Raw genomic sequence first — 12,242 nt, 5'->3', positions numbered from 1 at the left:
ATAATTACTAAAACACCTTCATGCACAAGAATAAACTAAGAGTTCATCTAACCCTAATAAGTTGTGTCATCATGATATATAAACTCAGAGTAAGGACCATTGGGACCTATAGGATTATTGGTTCTCTCAAAATCCAATTCTGAAGTTGATTCAATATTCCACTAAAGAGAATCAACTACACTCTAATACCTTATGTAAATAACAATGAGACGAAACTCGGGTCCATGACCTACTATCACTATATGTAGACTCTCTATGAACTGATATCCGTAATCCAATACAGTAGTGCTATCATTGATTAAGATTATCTTTCCAATCCTTGAGTTATAGATCTCACTTATTATGTGATCAACTAGCATACCCTACCCTCAAGGAGCATATGTCAAATTCCACTAAAGGAATTACCGTGACTATAGATTTCATGATCACATGTCATTTGGATCACTTAAGGAGACATATTGTCTCAATCTCATGAGATACTAGGGTGTTTTTATTAAGAATACTTGTTGTCACCCGTCTCTATCAACAATGACCCAATCTACAAATATATATGACCACTTTAGGGTTTCACCCATAAGTTAAAGTTTTTTTATTGATTTTGGCATAGACTCAATATCCTCTAAAAGTTAAGAGTTTATGTAGTATAGTAGCTTAGTGAATCATGAAAATTGATACATTTGGGTCATGATTTACCGTAAGTCTTATCCAATATGCATTACATATACTAGTGCACTTATCATAAGAAACCCATCTCGTCAGCCAAGACAAGTCATTTCTCAAATTAGAAGGAGGTGCACTATATTCTCTATTGATTATTCAAATTTATAAACTGACTATGGATAATTTATCTATTTATAAGAAACCCATGACATATGGTTAGTTGATACTATATTTTATCAAGGAATATGTTAATTATAATATATATATATATATATATATATATATATATATATATATATATATATATATACCATAGACACCCAGGACAAGGTCATATGCAATGAAAACATGAATTATGCCAATGATTCAAAACAAAGAAGAGGGTTAGAAAATACAAAAGATATCCAACCAGAAATTTAAAGAGAAGGAACCAAAAAACTTGTTAGTTCATGATAAGCTTAAAACCGACCATGTAGGCGGTATAAAATAAAAAACATAAAACCGACCATGTAGGCGGTACAAAATAAAAAACATAAAATTAAAATCAAAGCATAATTAAAAACCATCCATATAGGAGGTAATCAAAACATAGTTATATTATACATAAGGAGAAATATCTTACAATGGACAAGGGTAGGAAAGCTTGAAGAAAGCTTGAAGACTTGAAGGGATTACATGATGAGAGAGAAAGAAGAGAGAAGGGAGAGCAAAGGCTTGGAAGAGAAAATTTAAGTTTTTTCTAAATGAGGACCGAGCCTCCTTAAATAGGCAAAAAGGAATCTTGAATAGTAAAAATGAACAGTAGACCCGTGCTTGAATAGTGCTTGAATAGTAAAAGTGAACAGTAACATGGAACTGTAGAACTTTTGACTATTAACCCGGAAACTTGCTTTCGGCTGAAAAGACTGCTGACAGGCTTCTTTAAACTATGTGGACACATGCTTGCTGCTTTTGGTGCAGAAACTGCAAAGCTTGAAATATTCTTGTTGAAAATCATAAGGTTGATGAGAATGCTTAGGGTAGATAGTAATCCTTATGATGCTTTTCAAGAGTCTTTTCATCACTATTAAAAGACTTGGCTGGAAGAGGGTCCAATCTCTTGCTACAGAAAATCTGATGACAAGAATCTGCAGCAATGAGATAACCCATATTTCTTGGAAAGGCCTCAAAATCCCTGCTAATAGTTCTGGCTCTCCAATGTTTGATTTGCTTAATAATGGGTTCAGCACAGATATCAGAAAATAGCAGAGGGTAAGACGATTGAGTAGGTCTTCTATTTTGATAGTGAAGAGAAACAATGTGCTGGGCTGGAACAAGCTTGCCACTAGAAACCCACTCTGGAGCTTTGCTGATGATGATGGCGTTTGCAAATTTCTTGTTCAATTTGAATCCTTGGGTTAGACCAAGAACAATTTTTCTTCCAAACTGAGATACTTGACTGGGATCAGAACATATGATTTGATGGACCAGACCATGGTCCAGAAGCTTTTCTGGAGTTAATAATAAATCTTCACCCTTGAATTTGATGCTGATTGGTGAATAGTATTGCAAGTCCAAGCAAACCCGACTGATTGTGAAATTTCTGTTGCAATTGCAAATCATTTTCTTGATACCTTTTTGGCACTGGAAAGGTTCTTCAATCATTCTGCAAACTTTAGAATCATCAGCTTCCTTATCAGTAACCAAGCTTAAACCTGGGACCTTAAGACCAATATCGGTAGAAAGATAGAGATGAAGATCCTGGAGGTATGAAGAGATGAAGATCTGTTTTTCTTCAGCTGAGGACTTAGCCTTTTCCAAAATTAGGAGACGAAGTTCTGGCTGAAGAGAATATAGATTCTCAGTCTTAAGATGATACATTCTTAGCATACGGTAACCCAACTCTTCCTCACTCAATTTATCATTCACCAGTGGGGTAGAATGCTTATTCTCACCATTTTCCAGTGGGGAAAATGAGGCTTGAGCTTTTAACATGAGCTTATGAAAGTCAACTAATTCAAGTTTCCTTTCAAGAATCTCATACCTTCTCTGCCATTCAAAAATACAATTGATATAATCAGATAAAGTGTTAGTATTGTTAAAAGATGGATTTGTGGGGAAGGAATCTTCCACAAAAGGAAGAGATTCCGAGCTTGAATCTATATCCCTACTAGGGGATGCTGAAGGAATGTGATGATTGAAGTGGCTGGAAGAACCTACTACTTCAGAATAAAGTGGCATGAATTTTTCAAAAGGAGTTGAATGGGAAATCTTAGAGTTTGTAGGTTTAATGGACCTAAGAGGTTCTTTATTTTTCTTGGGGGCCATGTTCTTGTGTGAATCCTGCAAAAATTCACGGATTAGGAAATCAGGGATTGAGTTACATTCTCCTTTAATATACTTAATTTGAAAATTAGGGTTTAAAATAATCCAATCAGTTGAATTATACTTAAAAGCTATATACTTAATTGTTTTCTCAGATGTGAAAACAACTTTTAAAATTCCTTGATTCAAAATATCAATTTGAAATTTTGAAATGCATAAAGGAATGCTTAAAATATTATTTATAATGAGATTATGAATGAATTGGGTACCTAATATCTTAGGTGGATCTCCAATTCTAACCAGATTAATATCTTTATCACAAAGAGTGATGTTTTCAACAGGATTAGCAAATTCAAAAAGAATTTCCTTATCAAAAAGCTTTGTTCTTATACCTTGGTTATCTACCCACAAGGGATAAATAGAGCTTAAGAAGGGTATTGGTAGAAGGGCTTTTTCCTTAAGATCCTTAACAAGGAGAAAACTTTGCTTAATACAGATGTCATGGTTACGGATATGAACATCTGTTAATTTATACTTAATGGCAAGTCTTTTGCCATTGGCTCCAAATAGAGACTAACTAGTCTCTTCGCATAAAGGAATAGGTACAAGACCTTCTTGAAGGCAGTTTTCAGCTGCTCCTGAATCAATCAAAGCAATAATATCAAAGACAAATTTATCTTTGACTACTATAGTAAGGGAGATTTCCCACCTTTGGAAGATAACCCTACTCACAGTATTCAAAAAAGTATTTGTCTCATTATCATTAACATGAGAAGATTCTGGAATATCCATGAGGTTTCTTTGGTTGACAAATCTATTGATTTGATCTTGGAGATCAGAGAGACCTAGACTTATGAATTGTCTTAACTCCTTAATCTCCTTTTTATGCTGCTTAACTTCTTCATGAAGTTCCTTAATGCTGACTTCCTTGGGAGACTGTTGGTCAAACCTGTTTAAGATATCATTAAGGTTATAAGGATTAACAGTCTTCTTGGCTTCTACCTTAACAACAGATTTCTTAAAAACTTCATAAAGATTTTGCTTAGTCTTTTCATCTTCAACTTTTCTTAAAGTATCTAGGATGAATTCCTGATCTTGGCTTATGACATTTATAGTTTTAGGACGACAATTACAACTACCTTTAATACATTCGGCTTGGTCACTAGAAGATTGGCTAGAAACTTCACCACTACTGTCTAGTTGATTAATGTCATCTTCATTATCTGAATCAGTCCTTGATTCAGAATCTGTGGAGTTTAACATTACCTTACAAAGCATATTTTTTAGGTCATCTGAGACACTTAAGTTATTAATCTTTTGCTTAACTCTACAATCTTTTTTATAATAGCCAACTTTGCCACATTTAAAACAGATAATTGGCTTGACATCTAAAGGAGTTTCTACCTTTTTCTGGGTATCCTTGTTGACCCTTCTTTGGACGTGCCGTGACTGCTTAGTATCATTCATCCTATAGTTGTCATAGGTACCTCTCTTATTGTGGTAAAACTTATCTTTGCTAGGCTTCCTGCTTGGTTTTTGCTTAGAGGGAGGCATAGTTTCCTTTTGGATGAAACCAAACTGGCTACAGAATGATCCAAATTCATTCTTGTAGATTTTTTGTTCATTCTTCATTTGTTGCTTAAGCTTGAAGTCATTGCACAACTTAATCCCTTCAGCTGTGACAATGCTTATAATCTCACCATAGGTTAGCTTATCATAAGGGATTTGACCATTATACTGTTCCCTTATCTTGATCCTAATTCTCTCAGAGAAAAGCTTTGGCAATCCTGAGATGAATTTTTCTTTCCAAAAAGATTGGTTACAATCTGACCTTAGCATGACTTTGGTTAGGAAGACTTCCTTATACCACCTAAAATCATGTAGCTTAGGACACTTAAGGTTGGTCAAGAGATCTGCAGTTTTATCCTTAATTTTTGCAAGATCTCCAATGAAGTGCTTGGATATAGAGTAGATTAGAGTAGCCACTGCATCCTCTATATCTTGGCCATCTTCGTCCTTAACAACTTCACTATTCTCATTAATCCTATAGGCTTTAAGGATACTATTTCTATCATCAAAAGTGAGATAATTATCCCACCAACCCTTAAGCTGACCTGTAAACCCAGCAACAATGGTCTGAGCTACAGCGCGATCTGGCAGTCTATTGTTTAATTTATAGGCTGTACTTACTATGGTCATTTCTTGAAGCTTAGTGAGTATGTTATACTCAGTCATACCGTCTATGTTCCATTCATAGATAGTACCACTGGTGTATGAGGCTTGAGTATACTGATTTCTTTCCTCAAACTGCATGTCAGGAAACGTAGGTCTAGGATAGTAATTCCTAGTCTTAAAGGTTTCTAAATTGTTAATATCCTTTGGAATAACTTGATTATGGGGTTCCTCAAACATTTTAATTAGTTCATCAGCTTCTTCTTCTGAACTAATATCTCATTTAACCATATTGATTCTCTTATGAGGCTGAACAGTCAAAGGGGCAACAAGATTATCCTTAATCTTCTGATTAATCCTATCAATAAAAGCTTGGTTGATTTGGGGATTTTCCTGGAATTCCTCAGAAAATTCAAAGGACTTAGTGTTCTTACACTTACAAGGATAATCTGGATATCCTTCTTGTTTGAAGAGTTCAAACCAAATCCAAAACTTAATATTTTTATTTTTTTGTCTTAAGTAGACATAGAATTGTTCTTGGTAAATGGTTCTAATGACCTTAGGAATGGTGCTAAAGAACCAATCATTTCTTTGCTTATTGACTTCAGAATAGAAGTCTTTTCTTAAGAGATCCTTGTTGATCTCAAAGTCCTCATCGCTTAGGCTTATAGTGTTAATCATCTGAGAATAGGTAGGAGACATAACAGGGGACTCATCCTGTTGGGATTCCTGAGTAGACTCATTTTCCTCAATGTAAAATGGTCTAGCCACGTTGGTGTGACTTCTAACACCTGTTAGCTTAATATTCTTAGGATTTCCTGAGCTGGAACCTTCTTCTTCCCTAGTGGTTCTAACTGGGATGGAAGAGCTTGAAGCTCTAGAGGGTTCATAAACAGAAACTCTAGGGCTGCTAGAATGTCTGAAAGAGTTGGAGAAAACCAGTTCTCCTCCTCCATCAGGATATTGAACAATCTGTTCAATACTTTCAGAACGCTGTGCTATGGCTGGAACAGCATTAGTAAAATGCCAATTTTCAGGAAACTCAACATCTTTCCACAAGATCTTCTTAGGGATGATGAAATCTGACTTATCTAGCATATCTGAGTGAAAGTAAGTGGTCTCACCTTTAGGACTGGTGCAAAGAGCTCCAGATCCCACGCTTGTGTTCATGCTCTTATAGGCAAACCTGGTTATGATGGAAACAGGACTGTTTCCTAGTTTGATCTTAAAGCCATGAGTCTTAATATGCAGGACAACGGAATCTAAGATGTCTGCATCTCTTATTCTAACTGTGAAGTTAGGATAGCACTGGAAATAAACTGGGCCATCATTCAGTCCAGCTTGGACTGCGCTTATAATAGAATCTCGATATTCGAGATGCCTATTATCCCTTAAACACATGACAATAGAGGTGTTTAAACCTAATCTTGTCAAAGGCTTAGCTGCTACTTGAATCATACCAAAGTGTATGAAATTATAGCCATCTTTCTTATGCTTATCAATGGATCTGTTATCTAGAAGTCTTATGACTTGGTCGTCTTGTTCTAAGCTGACTGACATTTCAGAGGTCTTGATGGTATAGTCTGTGAAGAACTTAAAGGTTCATTTCTTATAAATTTCTTGATTAGACACCTTGGGTAACTTCCAATCATCTAAATCATTTTGGATCTTAGGATAATTGATCTCTTCACTATTTACAACAATATCTTGAGAATCACTGGATCTCCTAGACATGGTTCGGAAAATTGAACTCATTTTAGGGTTTTTGAACTAGAGCCTAATAGCAGATTGACAAACCTTATGAGACGTCACCCCAACCCTCTTACAGCCTAACAAACGCCTATCCCCGGCTAACAACGGCTCAACCGGCAGGGCTCGCGCTCCTAGGCACACTGCTACCTATCCTAAGATAGTCCAAGAACACCCAAAACAAGACCCAACTTCCCTTCCCGATGGCTCTGATACCATAACCTATGTCCTGACATGCAGTTATCCCTTTGGTACCATAATATATATATATATATATATATATATATATATATATATATATATATATATATATATATTCTCTTTCAATATATAAAAAGGAATAAGTCAAGTTAACTCAAATATTGTTATTTCCAAGTCAAATCTAGAAAACCAAGCTTTCATCATTATAATTATGATGAAGCTTAACCAAATACAACATAAATCCTAATGGTACTATCTTCTACACAAGTATAACCAAATGCATATATGAACTTCTTAATCAATTCAAGAACGCAACTAAAAATTTGTTACCTCATTTAAAGATAATTAGCACACATGTTACAATTTTTTTTTAATATTAGTCCATCACCACTATTCCACTATTGTGAACGTTATAATGGACTCTCCACTTTTGCTATTTGGTATAAAACCAACCAAATATCTAATTTATCAAACAAGTAACCAACACATTTTACCAGATCAAAAGCAAACTCTTTCTTTACCCTAACATTGTAGAATATAAAAAGGCATATTCATCATTCTTGATTTAATGTGAAGGAAGAAGTAACTTATAAACACCATAGCTTACCAAATCCTGTCTATGATATAGATCATTCCAAATGAAATAATAAAGACTATTCATGAATTTATCATCCTTTCAAAAAAAAAAAAAAAAAAATTTAACAAAAACCATTCATTGTGGAATTAAAAGTTGTGGAAACAAAAGAAAAGCATGAACCATATTCATAACTCCTAATGTCAACCATTCGACTAACTAGTATGAAGATCATTATTATTTTTATTTTTATAACTTCTATTTATAAAAAATGGGGATTGAAAAAATATAGAAAAATGAACTCGAACTTTTATACATTAGTCTTATCTTTATCAATTTAAAAATATTTTAAAATACATATATTTTTTCACAAATTATATAATTATTTTCTAAAATATCCTTTTACATGATAATATTAAATTAAATTATCATTTTAATTTGATAAAAGTATCTTACAAATAAATATATTATAAATTTTTTATTATATAATATGAGATAGAAATTATTGTGGAAAATTTTTCTAAAATTCTCAAGTGATAAATAAAATCTTTATAATTCCCTAATTAATAACAATGTTATGTCCTATATTATATAAATCCACTTATCTTCTCACCTTTTTTTTTATAATAAAATTAAATAAAAATTTTGCTAGCGACATCAACAATAAAATAAGAAATTTTTAAAAATTAAAGTATAACTAAAACTAAAATATTTAAAAATTAAATAAAATTAAAACAAAAAATTAAATACAACTAAAAAATATTTAAAAATAAAAAAATAAAATATTGTCTCTTATTATATTTTCAACTCTTTCTTCATATCTATATTTCTTATTAGTGTGCTTTAGCTAAATAAAAGTTAATATTTTTATATTTTTAACTTTAAAGTATTTTTATTTTTAATTTTAAAATTTTTTATTTTATTGATCTTAAATCAATTTTCATGATAAAAAAAATATTCAATGGATATTATTAACTTGATAAATAAAAAAGTCATTTCATGATATAATATCTGACTTATAAAAGAATCCATGTATTTTTAAATATTTTTTAATGAATGAAGATAAATCTAATTGATAAAACTTGGAGCTATTTTTGCTAAATTTTTTAAAATTAGTGAGTCCAACCCACTTTTTCCAATAATAATAATAATAATTATCACATAGCTTTTAACCATGCATCAAAATCTTTTTTTTTTTGTATTGTTTTTAAAAATGAATGATATTTCAAATTATAGGTTAGAGTCTTCTTGTGGTGGTAATGCATTGTAAAAGAAAATAAAATACGATGAAAAGAAATTATAAAAGAAGAAATAAAATACTAATAAGGAAATTGAATGTTACTTTAATAGTATATTTTTCCTTGATATTTGGTGAGAGATTTACATCCATATGAATAATTATTTTTAATTTTATTTTTTAAACTTATAGTAAAAATTAAGAGAATGTAACAAATATTATTGTACCGACCTTTGGGATTCAACAACTTGTTCTAGTGGAAGGGATTGTGCCTTGCAATCGGAGGAGACTTGATATTTTCGTTAGAATTAATTAGTTAAAAGAAGTGAAATAATTTCTATATTTATGAATTTCATATTTTTATGTATTTATTTAAAAAATAATCTATTTTTGACTTAAATAATCTTGATTATTTTAAGTATTTACAATTAGATTTTAAAAGAAAGAGTTATTTTTATGAGAAAGATGAAGGTATTTTTGTTAAAAATATGACAAAAAAAAAAAAAAAAAATTGGGTTAGATTTCCAAAAGTTTTTAATTCATTTTTAATCAAATAACCCTTTTTGTTTTTTTTGTTGTTGTCTTTTTTTTTTTTTCAGTTAAATGGACTGAACGGGAGATTCGCAACAGAAGAAACAGGGGGTTTTAGGATGGTTTTATCATCATCGTCTTCTTCGTCTCTTCCTCTCTTTGTATCAAAACCCTAATCCCAAAGCCATGGCTTCCACAGCTGTATTTTTGCCAATCCCTCATGCTAAAATCCAGAAGCCGAAAAAGCTAGACCATCATAAACCCCACAGAACCCTCCCTGTCCTCTTCACTTCAAACCCGTCCCCTCACTTCCACACCTCCACAATCTCCAAAAATTCACTCTCTTCATCCTCTTTCCGGCACAATTTCCACTCTCCTTCACACTCTTCAAACTCCGAAGCCCAATGCCATGCTCTCCCACTCTCACCGACTAACAATTCTATTGAAACCCTCCAAGATTCTTCAAACATCCAGGTGAAAGAATCAATCCCAAGAATATTTGTCCAAGACCCACCTTGGATTTCCTCATTTTTGTTCCATGATTGGTGTGAAAGAAATAGGAGAACTGGGCAAAATGTGAAATTGGAGTTTCGAGAAACCGAGAGGAGGAACTATGGTTTGCTTAGGCGAAGGCAAGTGAAAGCGGAGACGGAAGCGTGGGAGAGAATGGTGGAGGAGTATAGAGAGATAGAGAGGGAGATGTGTGAGAAGAAGTTGGCCCCAAATTTACCGTACGTGAAGGCATTGTTTCTGGGGTGGTTCGAACCATTGAGGGAGGCGATAGAGAAGGAGCAGAGAGCTCAGAGGACAAAGAAACAGAAAGCGGCGTATGCACCACATATTGAGTTGTTGCCAGCTGATAAAATGGCCGTTATTGTTATGCATAAGATGATGGGATTGGTAATGATGGGGCATGAGGAAGGGTGTGTTAGGGTTGTTCAGGCTGCAGTGCAGATTGGTATGGCAATTGAGCAAGAGGTGAGGATTGAGTTTTTGAATTGTGGGTTTAGTTTTTGATACTATAATCTCATGGTATGCTCATTGATTTTAAAAAATTCCATTATTTTTGCAGTGTAATTGAATGAAAACAAGAAAAAGATATGCACTAAAAATAATATTACTTATCATGAGTTAGTGGCAGAGTACTTGGATGCACTAGAAACATATAGTAACAGTTCCCATGTACAACTAAATAGATATATATTACTCAACACTAATTCAGGGAAGCCTTAAAAATAATATTACTTACCATGAGTTAGTGGCACAGTATTTGGATGCCCTAGAAACATATAGTAAAAGTTCCCGTGTACAACTAAATAGATATATATTACTCAACTCTAATTCAGGGAAGCCTTAAATCCTGCTACTTGGGGTTGGCCCTTACAATATTACACACCGAAATAATATATTATTGTTCATTTCTGTAATTGGCAAACAATGAGTATATGTTAACCCAAAGATATTATTGTTCATTGAGCACGCATTTATTTTAGATGTATAGAAACAATTTGAAGTTGCCAATCAATTCAGTGAACAAATTTGATGGGAAATTGTCATCTCTCATTACCTTCTGAAGAGTTGTCATTGCAGCTTTCATCAATGCCATATGCTTCCCATTGTGACATAAGCTGAGATGTCATTAGGTCTTCTGGTTAGAGAATTAAGTCTCCTTAGAGTAGGTTGTTCCCTACCTTGTTTGTTTAATCTAAGGCTAAAGAGGCATGGGTAGCAGATTTGTGGGAGCAAAGAGAGGGGGGAAGGGTTTGGAACTTCCATTTTGTTAGGAGCCTCAATGATTGTGAGTTGGATTATGTGGAGAGGTTCCTTAGGCAATTGCAAGGCCATGCGGTAATTAGGGAGCAAAAGGATAAAGTTGTTTGGAAGGGTGGCTGTAAAGGAAGGTTTTCTATAAGAGGCCTTTACTCGTTGGAACCAGATTGTGCTGTCTCTTCCAGTAGGGATTATATGGAATCCTTGGGTTCCCTCTAAGGTGAGGTTTTTTGCTTGGGAAGCTTGTTGGGGGAAGGTGTTAACTTTGGACCAACTCCAAAGAAGAGGTTTGCTGCTAGTCAATAGGTGCGCTCCGTGCAACTAGGAGTTGAAGTCCATTGACCACATTCTTCTTTATTGTGATAAGGGAAGGGTCTTATGGCTGTTGGTGTTCTCTTTATTTGGGATCCAGTGGGTTATTTCTGCTCAGTTCGGGACACCCTCCTAGGGTGGCTATGTTTTCCTTTTAGAAGAAGGCAGAGGAAGGCTCGACAAGCAGCCCCTTTATGTGTTTTCTGGACTATTTGGAAGGAAAGAAATCGAAGAGTGTTTGAAGACGAGGAGTTGCCAAATTAGAGTCTTAAAGAGTTTTTTCCTGTACAATATTGCTTTGTGGATTCGGGTGTACATTCATGAGAATTCTTTGTCCTTAATTGATGGTGTAGATTGGTTAGGCCCTTTTTGAGGGTGGGGGCTGTTTTTTGGTTTCCCCCCTTTTTGTAGTCCTTGTTTTTTAGCTCTTTGTATGCCCCCGATGAACTCTTGTGCATTTTTCTCTCTTCAATGCAATCTCTTATAAAAAAAATTATTATGTTTGATTTAAAATGTTTGATTAATGTTTTTAAAATGTTTGATTTTTTGGAAAATGTTTGCTTATTATTATTATTATGTTTGATTTTTGGAACTATGTTTTCTTTTTTATTTGTTTTATTATTATGTTTGATTTTTTGGAACCATGTTTGCTTTTTTTATTTGGTTTTCTATAGGTCTTGCTTTGCTATTGTTCTGTTCTCTGGTTTGTTGTGTTTGTTAGAGGATATTACT

At 33.6% G+C, this 12,242-nt stretch overlaps 1 protein-coding gene across 2 annotated transcripts in view; it reads left to right on the top strand.

The window, feature by feature from the left end:
- The first annotated feature begins 9,521 nt into the window (after positions 1–9,521).
- LOC117925086 (DNA-directed RNA polymerase 3, chloroplastic) overlaps positions 9,522–12,242 on the top strand; it is a 48,974-nt gene continuing 46,253 nt past the window's right edge. Inside the window, exon 1 of one of the 2 annotated variants that reach the window (XR_004652939.1) lies at positions 9,522–10,406. Coding sequence is in view for 1 of the 2 variants with exons in the window: in XM_034843921.1 (XP_034699812.1) it covers positions 9,615–10,406 (792 nt within the window). In the remaining variant the exon portion in view is untranslated. The remainder of the gene's footprint in view (positions 10,407–12,242) is intronic. The other variant, XM_034843921.1, reaches the window with a different exon arrangement.

This window comes from Vitis riparia, chromosome 11 (genome assembly GCF_004353265.1).
Source record: "Vitis riparia cultivar Riparia Gloire de Montpellier isolate 1030 chromosome 11, EGFV_Vit.rip_1.0, whole genome shotgun sequence".
NCBI classification, from domain to species: domain Eukaryota; kingdom Viridiplantae; phylum Streptophyta; class Magnoliopsida; order Vitales; family Vitaceae; genus Vitis; species Vitis riparia.
Note: the sequence above shows the minus strand (reverse complement) of the source record. Positions and strands in the feature narration are given on the sequence as shown.